Source organism: Dermatophagoides pteronyssinus, unplaced genomic scaffold (genome assembly GCF_027571235.1).
Source record: "Dermatophagoides pteronyssinus isolate colony J.1.1.1.1 unplaced genomic scaffold, Derpt_VIB-CSIC_2022.12 sq0032, whole genome shotgun sequence".
Lineage (NCBI taxonomy): Eukaryota > Metazoa > Arthropoda > Arachnida > Sarcoptiformes > Pyroglyphidae > Dermatophagoides > Dermatophagoides pteronyssinus.
In genome coordinates, this window is record NW_027461556.1 from 210,135 (window position 1) to 234,645 (window position 24,511).

A 24,511-nucleotide genomic window follows, 5' to 3' on the forward strand; every position below is an offset into this window, starting at 1 on the left:
AACTAATTCTTTCGAACGATTCTATATTCAAATTACGCATGCGTTAATGGAATAATTCTTCTTTTTTTACTTTACATTCGTTCTTTTACTCATTCTTTACTCGTGTTTCAATCAAGTTCTTCTTCTTCTTCTTTTTTCCAGATAAAAAGCTAAATTTTTTCGTTTGTTTTTTTTTGCCAAATAAAACCATGATAATTTCCATGTGTAATGCATGCTTGTTTTTTTTTTCAACCATGGTTGGTAAAAAATTAGCTTCATTATTTAATGTTTTGTTGATTGATTTTGATGAAATTTGATTAATCAATCAACAATTTTTTTTTAATGTCCATTCGATAATTCGCGAATCAAAGCAATGTTTATTTGATTTGTTTGAATGTTATAATTCAATTTGTATTTTTTGTTCTCGTTTTCATTCACTTTCTTTCGTTCTCTCTATATCTTTCGTTTTTTTATTTGTTGCTCTCATTGCTCTCATATTAACATACACACACATCACATAATCATCATCATCATCATTTATAAATGTGTCAAAGAGAAAAAAGATTCGTCGGTTTTTAATGTGTGGAAAGTAAAAAATCTTTCCGTGTATGAGATTTTGAATAAAACACGCACAGACAGACACATCAGTGGCAATCATTTCATCATTTTTGTTTTTAGTTGGCCATCGCTACCAACCCAGGCGTTGAACCGACTACACTACAACAACAACGACGATATCTTTTGCCATATATGGATGTCATTCATTCAAATATAATAATAATAATATCATCAAGCCCACCGTGTTTTTTTTTTTTTTTTGAATGGCAAATGTTTGTGTAATAATATTGTGGTCGATCCTATCCTATCCCCAATACATAAGCTTCGATTACCTAAGAGAATTCAAAACAATTTTTTTTTTCACTAGTTTGTTATTAATTTTTGTTGGTCTCAAATATATACTCATCATTATCATTTGCTTCTACAATGAACATTGATTGATAATTTGAGTCAAATTTCTATATTATAATCATCGTTTTAGTTGTTTTTTTTAATTTTTTGGGAATTGTTTGTCCCACTACCCATCTAATTATAAATCTTAAATGTGGATCATTTGGTTATATGGATCAATAGCTGTGCTAATAATCAGTTTAGCCGGTCTATTAGTGATAGTATTGTTGCCAAAATTACAAACCGATCATCAAAGTAATCTTAGCCAGATATTTGTCGGTTTAGCAGTTGGAACATTATCTGCTGATGCTTTATTGCATCTTTTACCACATGTAAGTTTATTAATATGATTTTTTTTCTTAAATTTTAAATATAATTCAAAAAATTGCGATGTTGATTTGATCATAGGCATTTTCTTCACAATTAAATCATGATCATCCTAATAATGAAACAACGTTTGAACATCAAGCTGAAAACAATAGCCACAATCATGCCAATTCTGTTTGGTATGGCCTATTAGCTCTTCTCGGTATAATAGGCTTTTTATTTTTTGAACGTTTGACTATAATATTCAATGATCTAATTAATCAACCTGATGAAAAGATAGAAGAAACAGCAGCGGCCAAATGTTCGGCAACAAATTCCGAATTTTTACCACCTGATCTTCAGAAATTAAATCATCATCATCATGAACATGAAATGAAAGAGCTTCACGAAAAGATTGATGTGATTAAAGCGGAAAATAATCTTGAAGTGCATGATGAATGTCATCGATCAACTATTTCTTATCCTAAACCAAATGGTGATGGTTATATTCATATAGCATCTCATCATCATCATCATCATCATCGTGCACATCGTGGTCCAAGTGCTGCTTTTATGGTACTTATGGGTGATATTGTTCATAATCTATTTGATGGCCTGGCTATTGGTGTGGCATTTGCTGGAATGGGAATCAGTGGTGGTATGTAACAAGCAAAATTTTCTATCAATTTTTTGTTTCATTTTTGTTTGGATTTAGGTATAAGTACATCGATTGCCGTCCTTTGTCATGAACTGCCACATGAACTTGGTGATTTTACCATTATTATACGATCGGGCATGCCATTAAGAAATGCTGTCTATTGGAATATTGTTGCATCTATTACCTGCTGGTTTGGTATGTGTATAGGAATATTTCTTGGCTCAATAAAAGATGCATGGCTATCGGCTTTGGTTGGTGGTACATTTCTTTATATTTCACTTGTCGATATGGTACCTGAATTAGATTCCTGTCCACATCTTCCATCGAAAAGTCGAGCTGTAAAATTAACTGTTCAAATGATTGGCATAGCTATTGGTATAGCAATCATGTTGCTCATATCATTGTATGAAAATGAATTTCATTTAATTTTAGCCAATAATGATGAACACCATCATCATCATGTTCATCATCCTCATAATCAACCATTCAATGTACATCAATCATCATCGATTGATCTTGTTCATGAACATGACCATCATTTACATCATCATCAACCAACCAATTAATTGATCAATAATACTTTGATATGTTTCAATGTCATACCACCTATCATATTAATATAACTAATAGAAGCACAGTATACAGGAGCACACAAATCACACACTATCAAAACAAAATGCGATGTGGTTAACAATCAATCTGCAATCTGTGATATTCAAGAGTTTGATGTTTGTTTTTATTTTTTGGGTTCTATTTTTCTTGATCTTCACACAAACACACAAAAACAAAAAAAAATGGAATGCAGTTTTTGATTTAGCCAACCAACAAATCCCCTCTATCTCAATTGAAAAAATTATTCAACCAAAATTATTATTATTATTTTTTTGCTACTTCATACATAGAGAATATAATTTTTTTTTGTCAATTTTAAAATGATTCAACATTAAATTATCGTTTTTATTAATGAAAATAATTAATTTAATTTAATTTAATTAATGTTATTTTGATCAAAAAATCCAATCATAAGTCATTGTTTCATGTTTATCGATTTTGTTTGTTGTTGTTGTTGTTGATGTTGAAGAACAATGTTCATTATCATCATTATCATTGATAATGGTTGATTTATTCTGACTATTATCATTATCATTCATAATGATGATCACATTATTATTGGCACGACTAGTTGATAAATTATTTTGTGGTAAATTTTTCAACATTTCAATTAACAATGGCAAACGTGTTGATGAACTTTTATCTTTATCTTTATTATGATGATGATGATGATGACGATGATGATGATGATATTTTTTTGTTTGTTTTATAAATTGATGATTCAATAGATCAGCGGCTGTTGGCCTAAACAGAAAAACAGAAATTTTTTCATTTTGAATGTTTTTTTTCCCAAATTCAATTAGCTTACCTTGAACTACTATCAAAATTTAGACAATGATCAATGGTAAACATATGAAAATGTGATGAAAATGTACGATTCTTGTATAAATTATATTTTTCTTGTACTTCGTTCGAAATGTCTGTTTTTTTAAAAAAAATCTGAGAATTAGATCATCGATAATTGATAAATTACAAATACCTGGATCGTTGGTGGGAAAATTACGAATTTCATCACAAGTTGAATCTAATGGTCGAGGAAAATTTCCAGTCAATTTATCCAATAACATTTCAGTAAGGACAATATCTTCGAATGGTATACAACCATTCGCCAATTCACAGCATACAATTCCTAAACTATAGATATCGGATTTTGAATTATAACCAAGTAGATTTTGTTCTAGAATTTCCGGTGCAAGAAAATTCAATAATTTGGCAGTTATATGTCGTGGATATTGATGAATTTTTGGTTGCCAACGACCCATTTGTATAACATTAGCAGAATATTTTAGACCAGTAAGAACACATGAACCATTAGCCATGATTAAAATATGTGAACCACATACGGCACGATGTATAATACCTTTACGATGTAGATAGTTTAAACCATTCAAAACATCTTTGATTATTAATGCAATAATAGATTCGGGTAAACCATTCGGTCTAGACCATTGATCAGCAGATCCATATTCAGCCAAAGGCATAACTTGCCATAGATAGTTTTCATTGACAAATGATGTTAACATTTGTATCACATTTGTATGTCGTAATTTGGTCATCATATTAATTTCATTAATATGTACATCAATCAATGATGATTTTGGATCACAATTATCATTATTATTACTATTACCTGATGATTCTAAATCAATAATTTTGATTACCAATTTAGCATCGGTATCGATATGATCAGCACGTATAATTTTAATAAATTTTGTTTCATATAATGGATTTTGTTGTTGTTGTTGACGATAATATTTTGGATGCCATGATTTTGATTGATTTAAATCGATAGTTAATTTTTGTTGACAACAATTATTATTATTATGTTGACAGATCGAATGTTGTTGTTGTTGTTGTTGATCACAATTACAATCATGATGACTACTGATTGATCGTCGAATACCAACGACCATTTTACCGATTGGTGTACTCAATTTTTTATTCATATTTCGATGTTCGAAAGCCAAAAAAACCAAAAGACTGACCAAAAAAAATCTTTACAAATTTTCGTATTCGTTCGTTCACAATCTATTAAAATATCGTCATTTCAAATTGATGATTCGAATTTGATTATCCAATAGTGAATGTCAATGATGATATGATTGATTGGCAAAAGAAAAGTAAAAAAAACCACCATCGACAAAGACAAAGGTATCAAACATCAATTTACCCAAAAAAAAACCGAAAAAGAAACGATCATGTGTTTTATTATCATCAAAAAAAAAAATTTTGTTTACATTATTTGGAAGGGCTACAAAATTCTGATGTCTTTTTCAATAGCAGCAGCATTGACATCTATTGACTAAAATGTTCACTAACCTATATCTACCCATTCATTCCTATTCCGGTTAGAATTCGATTCGATTTTTATTTCATTTTTTTCATCAAAAACTTTCTCAAATTGAATTCTTTTCGATTTTTTTTCGTTGTTTCTTTTGTGATTATCGATTGTTCCTTTAACTAATGCTTGTCCGGCAACCATGATTATTATCATCACCAGTAGCTTGTTTTGTTGTTGTTGTTGTTGTTGATGATGATCATAATCATCATTAACATTAAGAAACAAGAACTTTGTCAAGATTTATGTGTTTGTGTGTATGTCCACCATAACAACGAATAAAATGAACAAAACATACCACACAACACTCAATATTCTCTCTCTCTTTTGCTCATTTAAATCATTCTCTTTCTTTTTTTTTTTTTTTTTTTTTTTTGAATGATCAAATCCATTTCGAACGTCTAACGACAACGAGACGATGATGATCGTGTAGCGGTGGTGGTGTAATGGTGGCATATAATACATTGCACAAGAAAAAAAGCAAGTTTTTTTCAATCCAGTTGATTTCATTGATTTCATTCCATTCCATTCACACACACACCATCGTGTGATCACCAAGTACATATCTGACCATCTACCACCACTATCATCATAATCATCATCATCATCAAATACACAGGCCTAATACATTTCCTGACCATTTTTTTTTTTGTTTAATGATCAAAAATTCGGCTTGATATTTGTTGCTGCTACTTTTTTTTGTTCTTCTTGAATATCAACAACTCTACTGTGTGGTGGTGGGGAATTGATGAATTTCAAAAAAACAAAAAAACGAACAGCTTTTTTTTTGATTATTCTTGTTTGTTTTCTATCATCCAAAACCAGATCAACAACAATGTTTTTATCATTATTATTGCCATGTGGCCATAATCATCATGATCAACGTTCAACAACAAAGAAGAATTGATTAACAACAACATTGAGCAACAACATTGAATTTAATTTAAATTTGATTTAAATTCGATTTTTTTTCAATTTCATTGTTTTTCAATTCATCAATCAACCGCAACCAAGTGAAAGTGAAAACAAAAATCAATTGAAAAATGAAATACGAAAATAGTGGCCAAGAACAACCAAGAATCACATAATAATAATGTGTTTGGATTGGATTGGATTGGATTGGTGTTTTTTTGTATATGGGCGTTTTATCATCCCAAATCCAAATTTTTCATTTTCATTTAGCTTTTTCATCATCTTCTTCTTCTTCGGTAAGTTTTTCTATTAATCCTGATTACTTTTTTAGTCGTCGTATTTGCTGCTGTACATGTGCAAAATTCATTTTTTTTCAATCATGATGATGATATTGTTGTTTTTTTTGTTGTTGTTGATTCCAACCTATATTGGGCGACAACTGAAAAAAATTGGTTGGCTGGTAGTTGTTGTTGTTCCTCATCCGTCACATTTTGATTGTTGTCACCGCCAACAACAACAACATTAACAGCAGCAACAAAATCCGTGTAGTTGCATTTTATTTAGGTGTTTTAGTTTGGTTTGTTAGTTAGTTTTTCAAATTTTTTTTTTCATTTAAAAAGGTTGAAATTTTATCATCATTTGATCATTTGATCTTTATGTTTTTGTTGTTATCTTCAGTCATCCGGTTTATTTAGCCATTTAGCTAGTTTGTCGTTTGTTTTTGTTTTGTTTGTCGTGTTTAATAATAGTCGTCGATTTTTTTTCTCATTTGTTGTTATTCATCAAACTGAAAAAAAACAAATCAAAAAAGGTTTGTTTGAATATTCAATCAAAAATATATTTCATCAGAATTGATTATGAAATTTTTGTTAATTTTAATTAAACTTTTGAAAAACTTTTTGTTTTTTCTCTCTCTTTTTGAAGCAATAATGAAATGTTTTGTTCAATTTTCTGCTCAATTACAATTACAATGTTCGAATGTTTTGTTTTAATTATCATTTTTATTTAATTGAAATGATAATCGTTTGCACATTCACATCCTTACAATAAATGATGATGATGATGATAATGAAATAATGCCTTTATCCTTACCTTATCTTAACCGTGATGATGATGACAATGATGATCATGACATCCAAAAATGTTGAAATTCATTATTATACCTGGATTATCATTTGATGATGATCGTCTTTATTGCAGTTTGGCTTATGGATTATTTATAAGCCTTCTTTTCCTCGCAATTTTATGGCTTTTTAATGATCATTTTATTAGCTATTTATCAGTCAATGAATGTAATTCTTTTTCTATTTTTTCTTCTTTCTCATTTTCGGATGTGTTTTAGTACAAAAATGATGATTTTAAAAAAACCCTCAAAATAACATTTTGTGTGTTTCTCTCTTTATCTATCATGTGTGTCTGAATGAATCGATGAATTTTATTGAATTGAATGAATCAATCGATCGGATTGAGTGAATAAAAAGTGACAAGCCACCTTGAATATTGAAGTTTCGACTGATTGATGATCATATTGTTCAGTTTTTCGTTTCCAGTTTCTTTTGAAAATAGAAAAAAAAACATCTAAGCAATAAACAGCCGGAACTTATCATCATTGAAATCAATTATCAATTTTTTTTCAATATAAAAAAAAAGTTTTAAAGAGAAATTTTATGTTGTTGAAAATCTGTTAAGCTTTCTGTTAATTTTGATAAAAGTGTGATGTTTGTGCGAAAAAAAATTGATAAAGTTTTTTTTATCTCGTGAAACCACCATTCATAATCCTTAAATTGCCCAAATTGTTGCTGTCAGTCAAATCTAACCCCCAATTAGCCAAGGGTATTGAATATATTTTTCTGTTTTCCTTCGCATCTTTTGGATGATAAAAGCGATAATAATAATAAAAAATTTTATTTTCAAATGACAATACCGTTAGTCTTTTTAAAAAACTTTTTCATTTATGCAATTCTTTGTTGTTGATGATAAAAGCAGAAAAAAAGAGGGCAAGGCAAACCATGATGATTTCGAAGATTAGTTAAAATATTTATAGACGAAAAATTATGAACTGTATTAGTCTAATCTGTCATAACAGAAAAAAGGATCATTTTGTGTTTGCATGTGGTTATTATTATTAAAAAGTTTGAGCTTTTGAAATGAATGAAAAATGAAATGATAAAATTTCAATTTTTTTATTGATCATCTTTATCATGTGACAAGAATAGCAGCATTTCTTTCTTTCTTCTTTGTTGTTGATTATAATTGTCTATTTTTGAATTTTGACTTTTGATTTGTTATCAATCAATCAATGTGAAATAATGATAATTTTTTGTTCAAAATTAGCAACAAATTCGGCTATTTCAATCCTAATCAACAAACTGAAAAAATCAAAAGCAAAACGCGAAGCCATTGTTTGATTACATCATCGTGCCATCATCAAAATCAAAATTACCCTGCCTACACAAACGAAACAAAAAAACTGTAAAAATATATATAGATCATGTGGCAAATGACATCAAATCAACAATATCAACAATTACCAAATATTCATTCATCATCATCATCATCGACGACGACAACAACAACATCAAAAATCATTAACCACAACAGCAATAATAATAAAAAATCATCATCATGGCCATTAGGAATTTTATTAACATTACCATTCATATTTTTTATCATTTTATATAATAATCCTGACGGTAAGTTGTATTTTAATTCAAAAAAATTAAACCTGAGAAACTGATAAACTGAAAAGAAGAAAGTTTTCCCATCCACACACACACACCTACACAATATTGAAGATTTTTTGCTGGGATTTATGAAATATGACAATATGCAACAACAACGTTAATCTAATGAATGAATGAATGTTTTTATCAATTTTTACTGATACATAATTTTCAAAAAGATGAGAGAGATCTGAATTGAAAATCTTCTTGGATTTTGTGTGTGTGTGTGTGTGTTGACCTGATGATGTTGTTGTTTTCACATTGTATCTTTTCATTCATTGTGTGTGTGTGAAAAAGGTGAATTTTTTCTTCTTTTTTTTTTGTAGGCCAAATTCCCAATGAAGCATGGAATTTTTTTTTCTGAATACAATTGGCAATACACTTTACATAGATTATAATCTAATGACATTTTTGTTGTTGTTGAAAAAAAAACATTGTGTGTATTTAGATTTGAATGAAATGATATGATTTTTTTTATTTTTGAATGCAAAAATATTTTAATGTAAATTTTAACCCTTCAGGAATGAATAAGTTTGATAAAAATCTGACAGGATTTTTTTTTTTTGTTGAAATATGATGCTTCCAGAGTAACGTAAAAATCCAAAAAAAATTAATCTTTAATTTCGAATCATGAACTTGATAATTTTTCGACCATGTTATATAATTTTTTTTTGGCCATTTTGTTAGATTATCAAGTGAATAATATCAGTAGTGAAAATCGATCACGGTCAAAATTATTAAACAATCCATTCTTTTGATTGATTCGATTGATGATTGTGAAAATGATTATGATGGATGAATGAATGAATGATGACATTGTCGATCATTGTGTTCCGATTTTTTTTCTCTTTCTCTCTTTTTTCTTGTTCCACAATCATCATCAATAATCTTTTAGTAGTCCATTTCTTTGATTAGAAATCATTATCATCAGATTATTATATAGACCTGGCCCTTTTTTTGTTGTTGTTGTTGTTATTATTACGAATGCGGAAATTTGGACTACATTTTGGAGTTGTTCGGCCGATTAATGTTTTATTATTTTTTGTTTTAGTAGTTTTCATTTTCATTTCATATAAATAATCGGACCTTGTGTGCGAAAACAAAACTGTTTTTCTCCTTTATTCAACTGAATAATTCATTTTTGAAAATGATTTTTGTTGTTGTTGTTGTTGTTGATGATTAAACATTGTCCTTGATGATGATTAGGAAATATATTCCGTTACTTTTGTTGTTCACTTTGATTAGGAAATAATCAACTAAAATGTACTGACTATATTTCAATCCCATTTCATTTTTTTACAGGTATTGTTGATTATTCGAATGATACGAATGATATTGCTGCTGTTAATGGTATAGGTGGAAATGGTGGCGGCGGTGGTGACAATTCATTACATTCAGGAGATTTAAATTCAAGTTCTAATGATGGTGGTGATGATGATGATAATGATGTAGGAGAAAGTTTGAATAATCAATCAAAATTATCATCATCATGGATTGAGATTGTTCGACAACTACCACGACCACCACCACCGCCACCGCCGTCGTCTTCATCAAGTGATTCAAAAACAAATTGTATCTGTGATATGAATAATAACAGTAATAGTCAACATCGTCCAATATCATTTATACCTGGCCAACCGGTACACGATCCAGAACGAATCATAATATTTTTAATAACACCAACATATACCCGACCTACACAAGCGGCCGATATGACAAGATTATCACAAACACTTCAATTAGTGCCGGATATTTTTTGGATTGTAGTCGAAGATGCTCATAATAGTTCTAGGTATGATTTATTTTTTGTTGTTGTTACATTTTTAAAAATGTGGGTGTTGAATGAATGAATCATTTTTGTCTTTTTTTTTGTTGCTGTTGTTGTTATTAAACAGGAGTGTCGAAGATTTGTTACGTCGATCAAATGTTCCATATGTTCATCTACTTGGACCAAGACCGCCTACACATTTAGACAAACGTAGTGGACGTGGTGTATCGAATCGATTACGTGCATTCGAATGGCTTCGTGAAAATTATTCGAATACAACACAAAAAGGTGTCATATATTTTGCCGATGATGATAATGCCTATGATGTTAGATTATTTGATGAAATTCGTTCGACAAACATAGTTTCAATGTTTCCGGTAGGATTGATTTCAACACTTGGCCTTTCAACACCGATTGTTAGTCGAAAATCTGGAAAAATAATTGGTTTCCATGATCCATTCATTGGCCGAAGAAAATTTGCTGTCGATATGGCCGGATTTGCTGTTAATTTACAATTTTTTCTAAACCAAAAAAAAGCCACAATGCCATACAAAGTTGGCTATGAGGAAGATTATTTTCTAAAAAGCCTTGGCGTACAAATTTGGCAATTGGAACCGAAAGCTGAAAATTGTACACAGGTATACATACTTTTAATAATAATAATAATCATAAATAATTACTACTATAGTGACATATAATTTATCACAATTTTTTTTTCAATCCCCAATAAAAAAATAGATACTTGTATGGCATACGAAAACAAAACCTGCCGATCAACCAAAATTGCCATTGATGAAAAAAGTAACAAATTATACCGAAACAAATTTACCCGATCTATATGCTAATCAATTAGGACAATCCTGATATGGTTTATTCACAAAAATATACACACACAGTCGAAATTCGATATACACTTTTTTTTACCATTCCTTGATCATCAACATATAAAAAAATCAACAATTTTTTTTTTGAAACAAAATCACATTTTCAATATTTATTTATTTTTTTTATTTGATCACATTCATGTGTGTGTGTGTGTGTGTTTGTGTATCAAGGATCTTGTTGTTCCTGTATTCCTAAATATATAATTTTTACTATAAAGAAATAACATCAATGATGTGCCAACGATAAACATATATGTAAATAATATTTCCGATTCTAGTTTTATTTTTCTATTTTTTTTTTTTAATTATAAAATAAATAAAAATTCGTTTATTTATGGGGCCGGTTAGATCTGTGTATGTGTATGGTCAGTTTTAAAAATTATAATCAATTAACAATCATATCAATATTTTTATTTCATGAGTAAATTTGACCGGAAGAAAATTTTGTTAGAACATCAAAATAAGAGCGATTGAAAAATCGCAAAACAAAAAGGCACACACCAAAAAAAAACAATCGATCAATATTGTTGAAAATGGAATCCAGAATCATCATCATGATGGTGGTGGTTGTGGATATGGATAACCTGGCTGTGGATGACCTCCTTGTGGTGGATATTGATAATTTGGAGGTGGATAATAAGCTCCAGCTATCATTGAATTAAACAAAATAAGGATTAGATTTAAAAAAAATTTCAAAAAATTTAAATTACCTTGTGGTTGTGGCAAAACAAATGGATTGAATCCTTGTGGCAATGGTGGTGGTGGATAATAATTGTATCCAGGTGCCTGGTATGGATTATATTGCGGATATGGTGCTGCCGGAGGAGCGGATGACGAACTACCGCTACTGCTATTGTCTGGTTTTTGATAATCAGGTGCCTTAGGTATTGGATCATTTGGCTTGGATACGATATCGTTTTGTAAATCTTTGCACAATTCTTCACGTTCAGCTTTACGTGCAAAACAAAAATCATTTACTTTGCCTTGAAGATTGACCAATAATTGGGTAAGATCATTGTAAAATTTATTGCCTTCTTTCAGATTCGATAACAATTGCATATAAGCTTCATAAGCTGCAGCACAATCCTTAAGAAATTGATCTCGTTTTGAACCACTTGAACCACGTTGAGCTACAAATTTTTGATTGGCTTCTTGAATCTCCGTTATTAAACGTTCCTGTTTCTCTTTACTTTGGCGAACTTTTTTCTGAAGTTCATTGTATGCATTACCAATCACTTCAGCAGCAACTGTTGTTTCATCCACACCAGCATTGACATTCAAATAGCTCATAAATTGTTTACGTAATTCTTCAAATTCAATGTTTTTCAAATCATTTTCAAGCGATTCACGTTCACGTTTCAATGAATCTACTTGTAACATTAATTGTCGTAATGCCTGTACAGCTGAATCATCGATCGAAGAACCACCAGATTGATTGGAAGGAATAGCTGAAGCCAAAGCATTGGATGGACTTGAAAGTAAACGGATTTTTTCAATATTCATATCATAATTGCCTTTAAGTTTTTTATCAGCTTCAACAGCTTTTTCAATGATACTTCGGTATTTGGCAATATGTGAACGCCATGTTTGATTCAATTTGTTTGATTGTGTTCGGGTCCATTTATCTTTAAATTGGCTACGTAATTTGCTATCACTTTCCTCTTCAGCATTCAACGATCGTTCAATTTCATCCAATATTTCACGATTTCTTTTCAAAAGATCTGGTAATTCATTAATCAAACGTTCAATTTCTTCAATACCACCTTTCTGTCGAATTGCTGTTGCTTTTTCCTGTATTGATTTTGGCACTTCAACACCTTGTGTATCTTCAATGGCTGCAGGTAAATTTAGCGATGCAAGAATTCCGCTCAATGTTTGTGTCATTTCACGCAAATGGGCAATTTCACCATTAACCAATTCTTGTTTACGATTTTCAAAACGTGAAATCGATTGATGCATAGCCAATGGTAACAAATTAGTAAATAGATCAGTTTCATTAGGAAAAAACAGATTAGGTATATCAGTACATTTGGCTAACAAAGCTTTCGAAATTGTTGGTAAAGATTTATAATCCGGTATTCGTGCATGATAAATAAAATCATTATCACGTTTCACTTCTTCCAATGCCAATGTAGCTTTATTGACAATTTCTTTGAATTTTTCAGCCATACCAATTACAACACGAGTTTCGGCCGATTTAAGAAATTCCAATGCTTTTGTCAAACGAGTAATTTGTTCACCAAATTCTTTTTTATCTTTAGCCACCATAGCCTGATAATATTCGGCTACACCTTTATAGGCATTATGTTTTTGAATAAAAATATCCACCCATTCGGGTAAAAACGATTTATCTTTAAAATTTATCGATTGAATTTGTTTTTCAACTTCACCATAAAATTCAACACATTGAGCAGCGATTCTTGCTATAGAACTTTCTTTCATACCATCATTGTATGCTTTAAAAAAGAATGCTTCTTGAGCTTGTGCCAACATCATATGTTGTAACATGTTCAACACTTCTGTTTGTAGGTCGAATGTAAGCTCATTACCATCAGATGATGATGATGTTGTATGTTTCAAAGCCTGAAAAATACCAGCAGCACCTTGAAAATGTTTAATAGCCTGTTTCAATGAATTATCATTGAATGCACCTTCTTTACAATAATAGGCACCCAATGTACTCATCAAAGCACCAATATTAAACATGATGCAAACTTTTTCAAAACTTAAATTTGATACGGTCATTGAGGACGATGAAAAGATACCACCTTTTTCGAATGCATCTTTCCATTTAAATGGAATGTTTGCTTGTGGTAGTTTGTTATGCAATAAAACCAATTGATCATAATATCTATGGGATAATTATTAGTAAAATTAATTAGTCAAAATGTTTTTTGAATCATATTGAATAAATTGATGACTCACTTTTCAATAATTTCCAAACTAGTTTCTTGACTTGATTCAATGTTACGTGATGTAGCATTGTTACGCATACGATTCAAAACTTCAAGATTATCTTTGGATTTTTCATCAACATTACCATATTGAGCAGTGATTGACACCTTTAAATATTTGACCAAATCAACTTCGTAGGTTTTTTTCAATGGTATTGATAAAAGATATTCCATAATTGAATTGAATGATGATTCAGACTCGAATAGTCTGATTTGTTTGGATACAATGACAAAAAAAAACAAGATTCAAGGAACAATATATGACGTTTGACGATACAATCAAGTTTAAACAACAGTTAACAATCAAATGATTATTATTTATCAACCAATGACAACAACAACAACAACTTGCTTGCTTGATTTTTGTATAGTCGTTTAAAATTACTAAAAAGCAAAAAAAAGAAAATGAGCAGCAATAATAAAAAACAAATCAACTGATCATGATCTGCAGATGCAATAGGCAGGATAAAAAAACAAATGTAAAATAGATGGAGCTACTATTCAATGATTCGGGGAGTGTCAATGATGATGATAATCGAATCATCGGGTACGAATTATCAGATTTTTCTTTTCAAACACACAAGATGGCATTAAAATCAATTTCGAATAATTTCATATATTTTATTTGAAAAAAAATCAATCAAAAATCAATATTTGTTTTAAAAATTTTAAGCAGATAAGCATTTGAAGATAATATTATAATTTGCAAATCCATTCGCAATCAATCCAATCCAATCATTGAATTTTGATCATCATTAATCTTGATCCCAATGTCCTTGTTGTTGTGGTGGTTTTGGTCCACCTGCCGGTTTAGAACAGATAATCTGATCCACTTGTAATATGGTATTGGTTACTTGTGATGCATATTTTATACCCCAATATTTGGTCAAATACAAATCAAATATCAAATTGTCTATACTATTCTGTACAGCAGCTGAATCCGAACCAATATCAACACCATCAGTATTTCGACCTTCTTGATGTGATGACAATAATAATGATAATATATCTTGTTGATTGATACCACCATTCTGAGCAATAACAACCGGTAGACTTTGTAAAGCTTCAGCAAATTTCCCTACAGCATATTGTTCTAATCCGGGTAATGTTTCAGCATAATCGGAAATTTTACGTGCCAATTCAATTTCACATGCACCAGCACCAGCAACTAATCGACCATCACGTGTAAGTACTTTGAATGTATTAAGGCCATCGTTTAAAGCACGTTCAACATCATCCATTAGATTATCGGTAGAACCACGAACAACAACGGTAGATATTCTTGTTGATTTGGAATCTTGTTCAAAAATAACTACACTAGTACCACCGATTTCATCGATAAAAGCAGCATCAATAGATCCAAGTTCTTCAGATGTTGGAGCAATCAATTTTGTCAATGCTGTAGCACCTACCGTTTGACAAAGTCGACGAAGATCAAATTTCGAATGCAAACGAACAGCCATCATACCGAATTTGTTTATATAATGCAATGCTAAATCACCATATTTGCCACCCGAAACAATAATCTTTGCACCGGAATCGGCAATAGCTTTAATCTGTGCTTCAAGAACATTTTCTTCACCTTTGCTAAAATTTTTCAATTCTTCAGCTGTTTTAATTAAAACAGTTCCTTTGGTTTCGGTTGCCTGTACATCGACAGGACATGTATAGCAAACAACTTTGGCATCTTTTACACTTGTAACATCACCTTCGACTGCTTTTTTAAATATCATTCCATTGATTACTTGTGAACTTTCAATACCTGAACCAAGAATTTTACATACACGAACATTATCAACATTAAAATGACCACTTTGTCGATCATAAACAGAAAGAGCAGCTTTGATAACTAAATCAGCAAGAAAATCTTCATTACCATATTGTTTACTCATCAATGAAGTACGAATTGGTTTTCGTATTTCTGAAACATTGGTAACATCTTTAACTTCATCAACAACAACGGTAGGTAGAAATTCTTCAAGAATTTTCTGCGAAGCCATATTATAACCATCGATTATTTCGGTTGGTTTCAAACCTAAACGAATTAATTCTTCGGAATTTCCCAATAAAGCTCCAGCTAAAAGAATAACAAAATTGGTTCCATCACCAACCTAAAAAAGGGTGATAATAATTTAGATAATTCAAAACAAAACACACAAATAAAAAATTTATAATCATACCTCATGTTCCATGATTTGTGAAGCTTGAACCATAAGTTTGGCAGCTGGATGATTAACATCCAATTCACTCATTATAGTACCAGCATCTGATGTAACAAATAATTTTTCCAAATGATTAATAATCATTTTATTTAAACCACGTGGTCCATATGATGATTTAAATGTTTGAGCAAATTCGGTACATGCTTCAATATTACGTAAACAAGATTCTTCAACACCGGCATAATAACGGCTACCTTCTTTCATCATCGACATAAAGCCGGGTGCTCTTGGAACTGACATTGCCATTTTTTAATGATTGTTTTTTATCAACGTTTTCAACAAAAAAAAAATATCACTGACAGATCAAAGAAATGAATGAATGAATGGTTAAAATGTTGACGAAAAGATTTTGATTTTTCAAATTAAAAACACGCCTGGTCTTTTGTTTGTTGCAAGTGAAACAGCATGGCAAAAAAAAAGAAAAGAAAAAAGATTCGAGAACAATTCATAAATGTCGTGTCGCATGTTTTTATTATTATGAAAAAATCGGCTGTTTGGGATGGGATTATATCGTCAAAACCTGATATTGTTGTGACATCATTAAAAAACATTCGAATCAACAAAAAAACATTCGAATTTCGGTGTAGAATCTTAAGATTGAAACCGGTGATTGAATTTAACCGAAAAAACCAGAATCTTCACCCTAGTCAAAATTTGTTTCAAAATTAGTTTTTGTTATTTGAATTTTTTTTTGATTATTCCAATCATATCAATTGTCAACAACAGCAATAATTATGCCGATACAACTATCATAATAATGATGATAATTATGACCATCATTTTTATGATATTCATCAATCATAGCTGATATTATAGTTGATTTCTTTTTTCTATGTTTCAAAATAAAGAAAAGTAAAACAAAAAACAATTTCTGGTAAGTCAATTTTTTTGTTGTTGTTTATTTTTCGTTTGTAAATACTATTTATTCAAATGAAAAAAAAAATTATAAAGTCCAGCCCAAGCTCAATGTCTTCCGCTTGTGTGTGTATATCTTGTGAATTGATTAAATTAAAAATGTAAATAAAACATCAACATTTTAAAAAAATGTCAACCAATTTTTTCTTTCTATTCAAATGGTCAACAATCAACTTAGAACAAAAAAAAACCAAATGGGAGATGCATAAATCTCTCGAATGTTCTTTATTATTATTCACATTTTGCAGCAACAGGCAATAGTCGCATCATTTTGTTTGTTTGTTTGATGTTTCGGTTTTTTGTTGTTGTTGTTGTTGTTGTTGTCTATATGATGATCTGATTATACTTGGTGCATAGAAGAAAGAAAAAGAACAGGTTCTCTCTTTCTTCTGTCATCAGTTACTATGTGTCCACGTCTTTAATAACCGAAAAATTTTCGATAAATAAAAAAAACGAAAAAAATCTAGTTTGACCATCATCATCATCATCATCATATGACCTAAGCAAGCGACCGACTTTTCTTCTTTATTTGATTATCTTGCCTTTTGGGCTCATTCAATGAAAAAAAAAGAAAAATTCATTGCATTTCTAAATTATTATATGATGATGCTATTTACGAAATTTTTTTTTCTTTTTAACGAAAAGATCGTCCGATTACCATCATCATCATTATCATTGAACGTTCCCAGAAAAAAAAAGACATTCAGAAGAGAAAAAAAAATGGTTATTTGTATGTGTGTGAACATCTCTCTCTTGCTTAAAATCGGGTTTTTTCTTCGTATTTGTTGCCGGTAAAACCAACTAACTAAAGAGAAATTGAGTTTGTTGAGAAACAAAACCAACAAGGTATATCCACCAACCAAAAAAAATGGTTGAAAATCTCTCTTTTCCATCTTTTCTCTTTATATTTGGATTTGGATTTTTTTCTCTCGAAAAAAAAATAAAATAGTTGCACCGTGCACTTGTTTTTTTTCTACTAATAACGAATAACGAATGTTAACCAACAAGGAAAAATGTTTTTTTTTTTTAAATTAATCACATTTCACACAATAACGTTCACCAGTTTATGATGGAAAATTTATTTTAAAGATTTTTTTTTTAAATTAATGAAATCATTACCATCAGCCAAATCATCTTGTTTTTGGAAGAACGAAAAATCTATATCCTGTTTTGTAAAAAAAAAAAAACTTAAATGTCATCATCAGATTGATTTGGCCATTGTTGTTTGTTTGTTTTTTTTTGTGTACGTGTTTTGTTTTCTGTTTTTTGTTGTTTGTTTGTTTGTTTGTTTGTTTTCAAATAATAATTGTTATCAGATTGATGGTAATAATGTTGGTGTAAGGTTGAAGACCAAAAAAAAAAATTATATCATCAAACATCACTACTACACTACACACTTACCTATGAAGGTTTTTTTCTTTACTATAGTCAACTTATTTCAATTAATGAGATCATGATGATGATGATGTGATAATCAAGTCTGACTCTGGTTGTGATTTTCTTTTTTTTTCTCATTTAGTACATTTCAAACACGAGCGGTGATGATTTTAATGTAGTCGAAACGATCTATTTGATCGATTAATGAAGATTATCTTTGGTTTTTTTTCTTTTGAATTGAAAAAAAAATGAATAAGAAAAAAAAATTCCATAGAAACAAATGAAATGAATTTTTTCAATTCAATTCAAACGAATTTTGATTGTATAAATACTGTGTTCAGTGATTGAAATAATTATAATTTTTTTTCTCTCTTCCCCTCTTTCTCTCTTTTAAAATCCATTTTCAATAGAGTTTTATATCATCCAAATTTTTTTTTGTGTGAGATTTTTTTTTTCTTTCGACATTGAACTTCATTTATTGGAAATTTTTTCCGCTTATAAAATATAAATAATATATCTTAATTATCGAATCGAAATGCCCGTGAATCAAATTCAAAATGGATCATCATCATCAACAACAACACCATCAGCTCGAAATGGCAGTAAATGGCCGGAAAATGTTGGCATCATTGCAATGGATATTTATTTTCCATCATCATATGTTGATCAAACTGATTTAGAAGAATTTAATGGTGTATCAAAAGGTAAATATACGATCGGTTTGGGACAACTTAAAATGGGTTTTACCGATGATCGTGAAGATATTTCATCAATTTGTTTGACTGTAACGGAAAGTTTATTGAAAAAATATAAAATTTCTCCGGCTGATATTGGTTTTCTTATGATCGGTACTGAAACAATTATTGACAAATCAAAAAGTATCAAAACTGTTTTGATGGATCTGTTCAAAGATAGTGGAAATACCGATATTGAAGGTATTCATGCTACAAATGCTTGTTATGGTGGAACGGCTTCATTGTTTCATGCAATTGATTGGATTGAATCAAGTAATTGGGATGGCCGTTATGCATTGGTTGTTGCAGCAGATATTGCTGTCTATGCTAGTGGTGCCGCTAGACCTACTGGTTAGTTTTTTTTTTTTTTTTTGAATGATATTAATGAATTTTTGATTTTTGATTATATTTGTTTTTTTTTTTTTTTTTTTGTAAATGCAAATTAACAATAATAGGAGGATGTGGTGCTGTCGCTATGTTGATCGGGCCGAATTCAGCCATAATTTTGGATCGTAAAGTTCGTTCCACTTATATGGCAAATGTTTATGATTTTTATAAGCCAGATCTCTCTTCTGAATATCCATACGTTGATGGCCCATTATCAAATCAATGTTATTTACAAGCATTGGATCAATGTTTTAATTTATATTTCGATAAGGCTAATCGTAATCGAGAAGAATTGTTAAACCATGATCATTCAGAACAATCGATGATTGATTTGAGCCATTTTGATGCGGTTATTTTTCATGCTCCTTATTGTAAATTAGTACAAAAATCTGTTGCACGTATGCATTTGCTTAACAATTTACGTTTGCAAGCAAATGATCCAAGTCGATTCGATTCAAAATTAGAAAAATATAGGTTTGTAATGTTATTTATAATTTGTATCAAATCAAGACTTATATTTTTCCGAATTTTTTTTTGTAGGAATATTAAACTGGAAGATTCGTATAATGATCGAGAAATGGAAAAACTATTGCTTACATTGAGTTCGGAAAATTTTTCGAAACAAACTGATCCAAGTTTATTGTTGGCTCGTGAAATTGGTAACATGTATACGGCATCACTTTATGCCTGTCTTATTTCCTATCTTATCAGGTATTATCCATAATAATCAAATGTGAATTGTTTGAATTCTTATTTTTATGCTAATCATCATTCAGTGATTCAGTCGAAAATCAAATTGACAAACATCTTTTGCTATTTTCCTATGGTTCTGGTTTGGCTGCATCAATGTTTTCCGCTCGTATAACCAAAGATAAGACAATATTATCACGATTATCGAATGGTTTGGCCGATATAAAATCACGTTTACAACAACGTCGACGTGTACCACCAGCAAAATTCGAAGAAACATTAAATCTTCGTGAAAAAACACATAATATTGCACCATATGCACCAACTGGTGATATATCATTATTGATGGCCGGTACTTATTATATTACCGAAATTAATCAAAAATATCACCGAAAGTATTCAAAAGCTTAAAACAATCTTAGAACAACAACAACAACAAAAAATTTATGTGATGAAAATGGATTCGATTAGGAATCGATCATAATTAATATTGGAAAAACACACACACACACACATTACTTTTGGCTAATGTTTAGAGAAAACAAAAAATCGATTCAATATATAATGATTACACAATGGATAATTTAAATTTCTCCCCCTAATCAATACATCCCATTCAAAGTTATTATTAGTAAATTAATTTCTATATCATCATTCAAAATGTGTTTCTGTTGTCTTCTTTTTGTGCAAGTGTTGAGCCTGATTGTATTTGATTTTATTTTTTACTTAAAAAAAATCTATTTTATTTTTTACATTAATTATTATTTTTAAAAGAAATATATTTACTGAAATCAATATTAAAAATTAAAAAAAAAAATCAATATTTGTTCAAATCTCATGCGAAAATCGTTTGGAAAAAAAACTGTTTATTTATTTGCTTGTTGAAGAGCTGATCGTTTGCTGATTCTTCGTTTGTTTTTCGTTTGAAAAATACGAATACACAACACGTACAAGTATTATATTTGTTTTTCACAAGTTTTTTGTTGTTGTTGTTGAAAATCCATACGGTTCGATAACATTTTTTTAAATATTCACTGTAAACAACAAATTCTGTGAAATATTATAGCCAAATATTTGTTTCTGTCTAAACAAAATTGATCGATCAACAAATGAAATGAATAGCCAATGGCCTTTTTTTCCATATTGATAATACATCTTTATTATTATTATTTGGGTCCTGTTTTGTTTGAATTCAACTTAATGGTCTTGATTTGAATATCGTTTTCCCCAATCGAAAAACGAAAAACAACATTATTTTCAAGTGTCGTTTTTTTCCGATTTTGAATTTAAATTTTTGATTTCTCTTTTTTTCTGTTTTCAAATTTTCGAAAATTAAGTAACTTTGATTTGTCGTTTGTGTTCATTGATCTGCAATTGGATAGGCTTGAAAAGCACATTTCTTTTCGTTCATGTCACCCAAACTACTAAATTGACATTGATGACCACTTGATAAAAAATAAATTTCAGTTAATCATTTCTATTAATGTGATTGGAATAATAATAATAACCAACCTAATCATCATCGATGATTTAACGTTGAACGAACGAACGAACAACAACAATTATGATTTATGTGCACCACTTATTCGGCTAATCAGTTAATAATAATATGTTTTAATAACTTTTGAACTTTTTCAAACACCCAAAACATTTTGATTGTAATTTTTATTATTATAATGGTTTTTTTTCTGGCTATTGATATCAATTTGGAAAAAAATAAATTTCAAATAATAATCGTTTGTTTATGAAGTATATACTTACTTTCTCGTTTCCATTCTTATTCCATTTCCATTCTTTTTTTCTATTTCAATCCAATCGACATACTTGAGTATACACTGGTCAAAGGATCCATTCATTCGATGCTCATTATTGAGTTTGATGATTTTCAACCTTTGTTCTTTGTTGTTGTTTTTGTTGAATCGAATATGTGACCAAAAATAAACATTCGTAGAATATTTCTAAAGATTATTTCATTGAAAATTGGAATTTCTTTCTCTTTACTTTTGACAAATACAATAAGTTACTTATATGGATCAATGTTTTTGTTGGAAAATCACTTTGAGATGATAAAAGTGTGTGTGTGTTTGGCACCCAAATATAATAAGTCCTTTTGAAAAAAAATGTTAAGAAATTTTTTTGGTCAAAATTTTTTCATAAAGAAAACAAAAAAAACGTAAACTTTATTATCGCTTCAATGATTAGCAACAATCATTATTCAATAATAATCACCATTGACCAATTTGAAGTTGAAAAATTCAATTTTTCTGAAAGCAAAACACCTCTCTTCAAAAGTATATTTAGCATGAAATAAGTTAACTCGTTCGCTACCAGCGCTTGAGAAACAAATCTTTAACCACAGCCCATGGAATTTTTTATAATAGAACTTTGAATGGCAATGATTTTAAAACCAACGCATATTTGTAAAAGTAATTATATAAGAAATTTGAAAAAATCTAATTGATAAATAAATGTAAAATCTTAAACGACGAGTATTTGCATTTATGTAAAAACAAAAACGACGCAAATTTGATCAAATGTGAATACAAAAACCAAGCATATTCGATCAAATGTAAAAACAAAAACGACGCAAATTTGATCAAATGTGAATACAAAAACCAAGCATATTCGATCTAATGTAAAAACAAAAACGACGCAAATTTGATCAAATGTGAATACTAAAACCAAGCATATTCGATCTAATGTAAAAACAAAAACGACGCAAATTCGATCAAATGTTAATACTAAAACCAAGCATATTTGCTTAAATGTAAATACAAAAACGACGCATATTTGCGTCGTCGGGTTCAAAATAAAGAACTAAAACGACGCACATATGCGTCGCTGGTAGCGAACCTGTTAAAAAGTATTTTCCAAAATATCGATTGTCAACTATCGATTATTTTGATTGATTTTGATTACGTTCATCACTTTCTTCTGTTTATTTTTCTCATTGATATCAATTATCATTTGTTGCATTCGACAAATTTCAAATATTCATCAAGACTGTCGTCGAGTTGAGTTTCGGTTTAAAAAAAAAGATTATTATTATTTGAGACAAACATTCAATTTTGAATGTTTTTGTCGAAAACACCAATAACTCTATTACATCAACCAAACAAAAATTGAAAAAAAATGTAATTCAAATCAATTGAAGCAAACCTAAACTAACGATGGTCGATCCAACCATCCGTTAATAATTGACTCTTTTTTTTCTGGTTGTTGTTTGTTTGTTTGTTTGTGAAATATTTTATTCTTCTACCCAAACAACAATAGCAGCAGCAGTTTAACAATGTTTTTTTCTGTTTTGTTTTTCAATCAGATCATATCGATTTGAAAGAAAATTCGGGACCATTCTGAATGAAGGTAATAGACTTATTCGAATGATGATAATCGTTGACACTCAAACACACACATTGATGATTTGATGATTGGATGATGTGATGTGAATAACAAAACAAAACAAGAAAAAATCAAACAATGACATATCAAAAACATGTTTTTTTCGCCTTCCTTCCTCCCTCATCATCCTCATCATCATTTTCACTGATTTTCAAATCGAAATCGAATCAAAATGTTGAATTTTTTTTTTTGTTTTCAATTTTGTTTCTATGATGATGATCATCATCATTTGGTTGAATGAATTTATGGATCATATTGTTTCTCATCCTCATCGATTCTCTTTTGTTCCCCGAAAATTGAATACGAATTTCTGTTTTTTTTCGGGATTTGTTCTCGCGCGCGTTGGTTTCAATTAGATTTGGTTATTATTATTATTTAACACTAACGCACACCAAGAAAAACGATGATAATAACAATTATTGGTATGGGTGTCTATAAATGACAACCGTAAAGATAAATATTTTGATTTGATTTTCTCTCATTCTTTTTTTCTGTGTTTGATCTGTATTTGATATTTTTGGTCCGTTAATAAATTACGTTCCAAAATTACATACATACACAACAGAATTCATGCGAATGTCATTCTGGAAATTCTATTAAATGTTATATTCGGCTATTTCCACTCTCTCGCGGTTTGTGTGTGTTTCTGTTGTCAAATATTATATTTCTGTCATTTTTGTAAATTCTTCTTCTTTTTTATTGTTA

The 24,511-nt window shown here is 29.8% G+C and overlaps 6 protein-coding genes and 2 long non-coding RNA genes across 11 annotated transcripts; 3 read left to right on the top strand and 5 right to left on the bottom strand.

The window, feature by feature from the left end:
• Nucleotides 1-354: 354 nt before the first annotated feature.
• Nucleotides 355-2,824, top strand: LOC113799310 (zinc transporter ZIP6-like). The gene is made up of 3 exons (XM_027349924.2): nucleotides 355-1,259; nucleotides 1,336-1,891; nucleotides 1,949-2,824. The coding sequence occupies exons 1-3, from the start codon at nucleotides 1,080-1,082 to the stop codon at nucleotides 2,455-2,457; spliced, it is 1,245 nt and encodes a 414-aa protein (XP_027205725.2). The 5' UTR covers nucleotides 355-1,079; the 3' UTR covers nucleotides 2,458-2,824.
• A 3-nt stretch (nucleotides 2,825-2,827) lies between these two features.
• On the bottom strand, nucleotides 2,828-5,223 carry LOC113799311 (STE20-related kinase adapter protein alpha-like). The gene is made up of 3 exons (XM_075823596.1): nucleotides 3,483-5,223; nucleotides 3,312-3,423; nucleotides 2,828-3,247 (listed from the first exon to the last, which is right to left on the bottom strand). The coding sequence occupies exons 1-3, from the start codon at nucleotides 4,447-4,449 to the stop codon at nucleotides 2,899-2,901; spliced, it is 1,428 nt and encodes a 475-aa protein (XP_075679711.1). The 5' UTR covers nucleotides 4,450-5,223; the 3' UTR covers nucleotides 2,828-2,898.
• Nucleotides 5,224-5,616: 393 nt separating this feature from the next.
• LOC113799398 (galactosylgalactosylxylosylprotein 3-beta-glucuronosyltransferase 2-like) lies at nucleotides 5,617-11,678 on the top strand. 2 transcript variants are annotated; one of them, XM_075823597.1, is made up of 5 exons: nucleotides 5,621-6,049; nucleotides 8,088-8,446; nucleotides 9,779-10,268; nucleotides 10,372-10,882; nucleotides 10,983-11,678. In XM_075823597.1, exons 2-5 carry the CDS (start codon nucleotides 8,245-8,247, stop codon nucleotides 11,106-11,108), a joined length of 1,329 nt encoding a protein of 442 aa, XP_075679712.1. In that variant the 5' UTR covers nucleotides 5,621-6,049; nucleotides 8,088-8,244; the 3' UTR covers nucleotides 11,109-11,678. The 2 variants fall into 2 exon arrangements, with proteins under 2 accessions (XP_075679713.1, XP_075679712.1); XM_075823598.1 differs by lacking the exon at nucleotides 8,088-8,446 and having other exon boundaries at nucleotides 5,617-6,049.
• Nucleotides 5,833-8,090, bottom strand: LOC142645956 (uncharacterized). The gene is made up of 3 exons (XR_012846972.1): nucleotides 7,678-8,090; nucleotides 6,846-7,619; nucleotides 5,833-6,540 (listed from the first exon to the last, which is right to left on the bottom strand). It is a non-coding gene; the product is annotated as an uncharacterized LOC142645956 (long non-coding RNA).
• ALiX (programmed cell death 6-interacting protein-like protein AliX) lies at nucleotides 11,389-14,419 on the bottom strand. The gene is made up of 3 exons (XM_027349931.2): nucleotides 14,054-14,419; nucleotides 11,839-13,979; nucleotides 11,389-11,775 (listed from the first exon to the last, which is right to left on the bottom strand). Exons 1-3 carry the CDS (start codon nucleotides 14,254-14,256, stop codon nucleotides 11,681-11,683), a joined length of 2,439 nt encoding a protein of 812 aa, XP_027205732.2. The 5' UTR covers nucleotides 14,257-14,419; the 3' UTR covers nucleotides 11,389-11,680.
• A 259-nt stretch (nucleotides 14,420-14,678) lies between these two features.
• CCT8 (chaperonin containing TCP1 subunit 8) lies at nucleotides 14,679-16,713 on the bottom strand. The gene is made up of 2 exons (XM_027350016.2): nucleotides 16,263-16,713; nucleotides 14,679-16,193 (listed from the first exon to the last, which is right to left on the bottom strand). The coding sequence occupies exons 1-2, from the start codon at nucleotides 16,548-16,550 to the stop codon at nucleotides 14,838-14,840; spliced, it is 1,644 nt and encodes a 547-aa protein (XP_027205817.1). The 5' UTR covers nucleotides 16,551-16,713; the 3' UTR covers nucleotides 14,679-14,837.
• Nucleotides 16,714-18,950: 2,237 nt separating this feature from the next.
• Nucleotides 18,951-21,061, top strand: Hmgs (hydroxymethylglutaryl-CoA synthase). Of its 2 annotated transcripts, XM_027350053.2 has the most exons (4): nucleotides 18,955-19,681; nucleotides 19,786-20,191; nucleotides 20,258-20,428; nucleotides 20,494-21,061. In XM_027350053.2, exons 1-4 carry the CDS (start codon nucleotides 19,132-19,134, stop codon nucleotides 20,816-20,818), a joined length of 1,452 nt encoding a protein of 483 aa, XP_027205854.2. In that variant the 5' UTR covers nucleotides 18,955-19,131; the 3' UTR covers nucleotides 20,819-21,061. The 2 variants fall into 2 exon arrangements, with proteins under 2 accessions (XP_075679710.1, XP_027205854.2); XM_075823595.1 differs by having other exon boundaries at nucleotides 18,951-19,681; nucleotides 19,786-20,428.
• A 153-nt stretch (nucleotides 21,062-21,214) lies between these two features.
• LOC142645955 (uncharacterized) lies at nucleotides 21,215-23,269 on the bottom strand. Of its 2 annotated transcripts, XR_012846971.1 has the most exons (5): nucleotides 22,637-23,269; nucleotides 22,432-22,514; nucleotides 22,169-22,365; nucleotides 21,920-22,099; nucleotides 21,215-21,852 (listed from the first exon to the last, which is right to left on the bottom strand). It is a non-coding gene; the product is annotated as an uncharacterized LOC142645955 (long non-coding RNA). The 2 variants fall into 2 exon arrangements; XR_012846970.1 differs by having other exon boundaries at nucleotides 22,169-22,514.
• Nucleotides 23,270-24,511: the final 1,242 nt, after the last annotated feature.

Excerpts from the sequence above, each read along its gene's own strand:
- LOC113799310 (XM_027349924.2), top strand. The coding sequence starts at position 1,080 with ATGTGGATCATTTGGTTATATGGATCAATAGCTGTGCTAATAATCAGT. Across the intron at positions 1,260-1,335 it reads TATTGCATCTTTTACCACAT|GCATTTTCTTCACAATTAAA; the intron begins GTAAGTTTATTA and ends ATTTGATCATAG. Across the intron at positions 1,892-1,948 it reads TGGAATGGGAATCAGTGGTG|GTATAAGTACATCGATTGCC; the intron begins GTATGTAACAAG and ends GTTTGGATTTAG.
- LOC113799311 (XM_075823596.1), bottom strand. The coding sequence starts at position 4,449 with ATGAATAAAAAATTGAGTACACCAATCGGTAAAATGGTCGTTGGTATT. Across the intron at positions 3,424-3,482 it reads TTTTCCCACCAACGATCCAG|ACATTTCGAACGAAGTACAA; the intron begins GTATTTGTAATT and ends TTAAAAAAACAG. Across the intron at positions 3,248-3,311 it reads AATTTTGATAGTAGTTCAAG|GCCAACAGCCGCTGATCTAT; the intron begins GTAAGCTAATTG and ends TTTTCTGTTTAG.
- LOC113799398 (XM_075823597.1), top strand. The coding sequence starts at position 8,245 with ATGTGGCAAATGACATCAAATCAACAATATCAACAATTACCAAATATT. Across the intron at positions 8,447-9,778 it reads TTTATATAATAATCCTGACG|GTATTGTTGATTATTCGAAT; the intron begins GTAAGTTGTATT and ends ATTTTTTTACAG. Across the intron at positions 10,883-10,982 it reads AAGCTGAAAATTGTACACAG|ATACTTGTATGGCATACGAA; the intron begins GTATACATACTT and ends ATAAAAAAATAG.
- ALiX (XM_027349931.2), bottom strand. The coding sequence starts at position 14,256 with ATGGAATATCTTTTATCAATACCATTGAAAAAAACCTACGAAGTTGAT. Across the intron at positions 13,980-14,053 it reads AGTTTGGAAATTATTGAAAA|ATATTATGATCAATTGGTTT; the intron begins GTGAGTCATCAA and ends ATTATCCCATAG. Across the intron at positions 11,776-11,838 it reads TGTTTTGCCACAACCACAAG|CTGGAGCTTATTATCCACCT; the intron begins GTAATTTAAATT and ends ATTCAATGATAG.
- CCT8 (XM_027350016.2), bottom strand. The coding sequence starts at position 16,550 with ATGGCAATGTCAGTTCCAAGAGCACCCGGCTTTATGTCGATGATGAAA. Across the intron at positions 16,194-16,262 it reads CACAAATCATGGAACATGAG|GTTGGTGATGGAACCAATTT; the intron begins GTATGATTATAA and ends ACCCTTTTTTAG.
- Hmgs (XM_075823595.1), top strand. The coding sequence starts at position 19,132 with ATGCCCGTGAATCAAATTCAAAATGGATCATCATCATCAACAACAACA. Across the intron at positions 19,682-19,785 it reads TGGTGCCGCTAGACCTACTG|GAGGATGTGGTGCTGTCGCT; the intron begins GTTAGTTTTTTT and ends TAACAATAATAG. Across the intron at positions 20,429-20,493 it reads CTTATTTCCTATCTTATCAG|TGATTCAGTCGAAAATCAAA; the intron begins GTATTATCCATA and ends ATCATCATTCAG.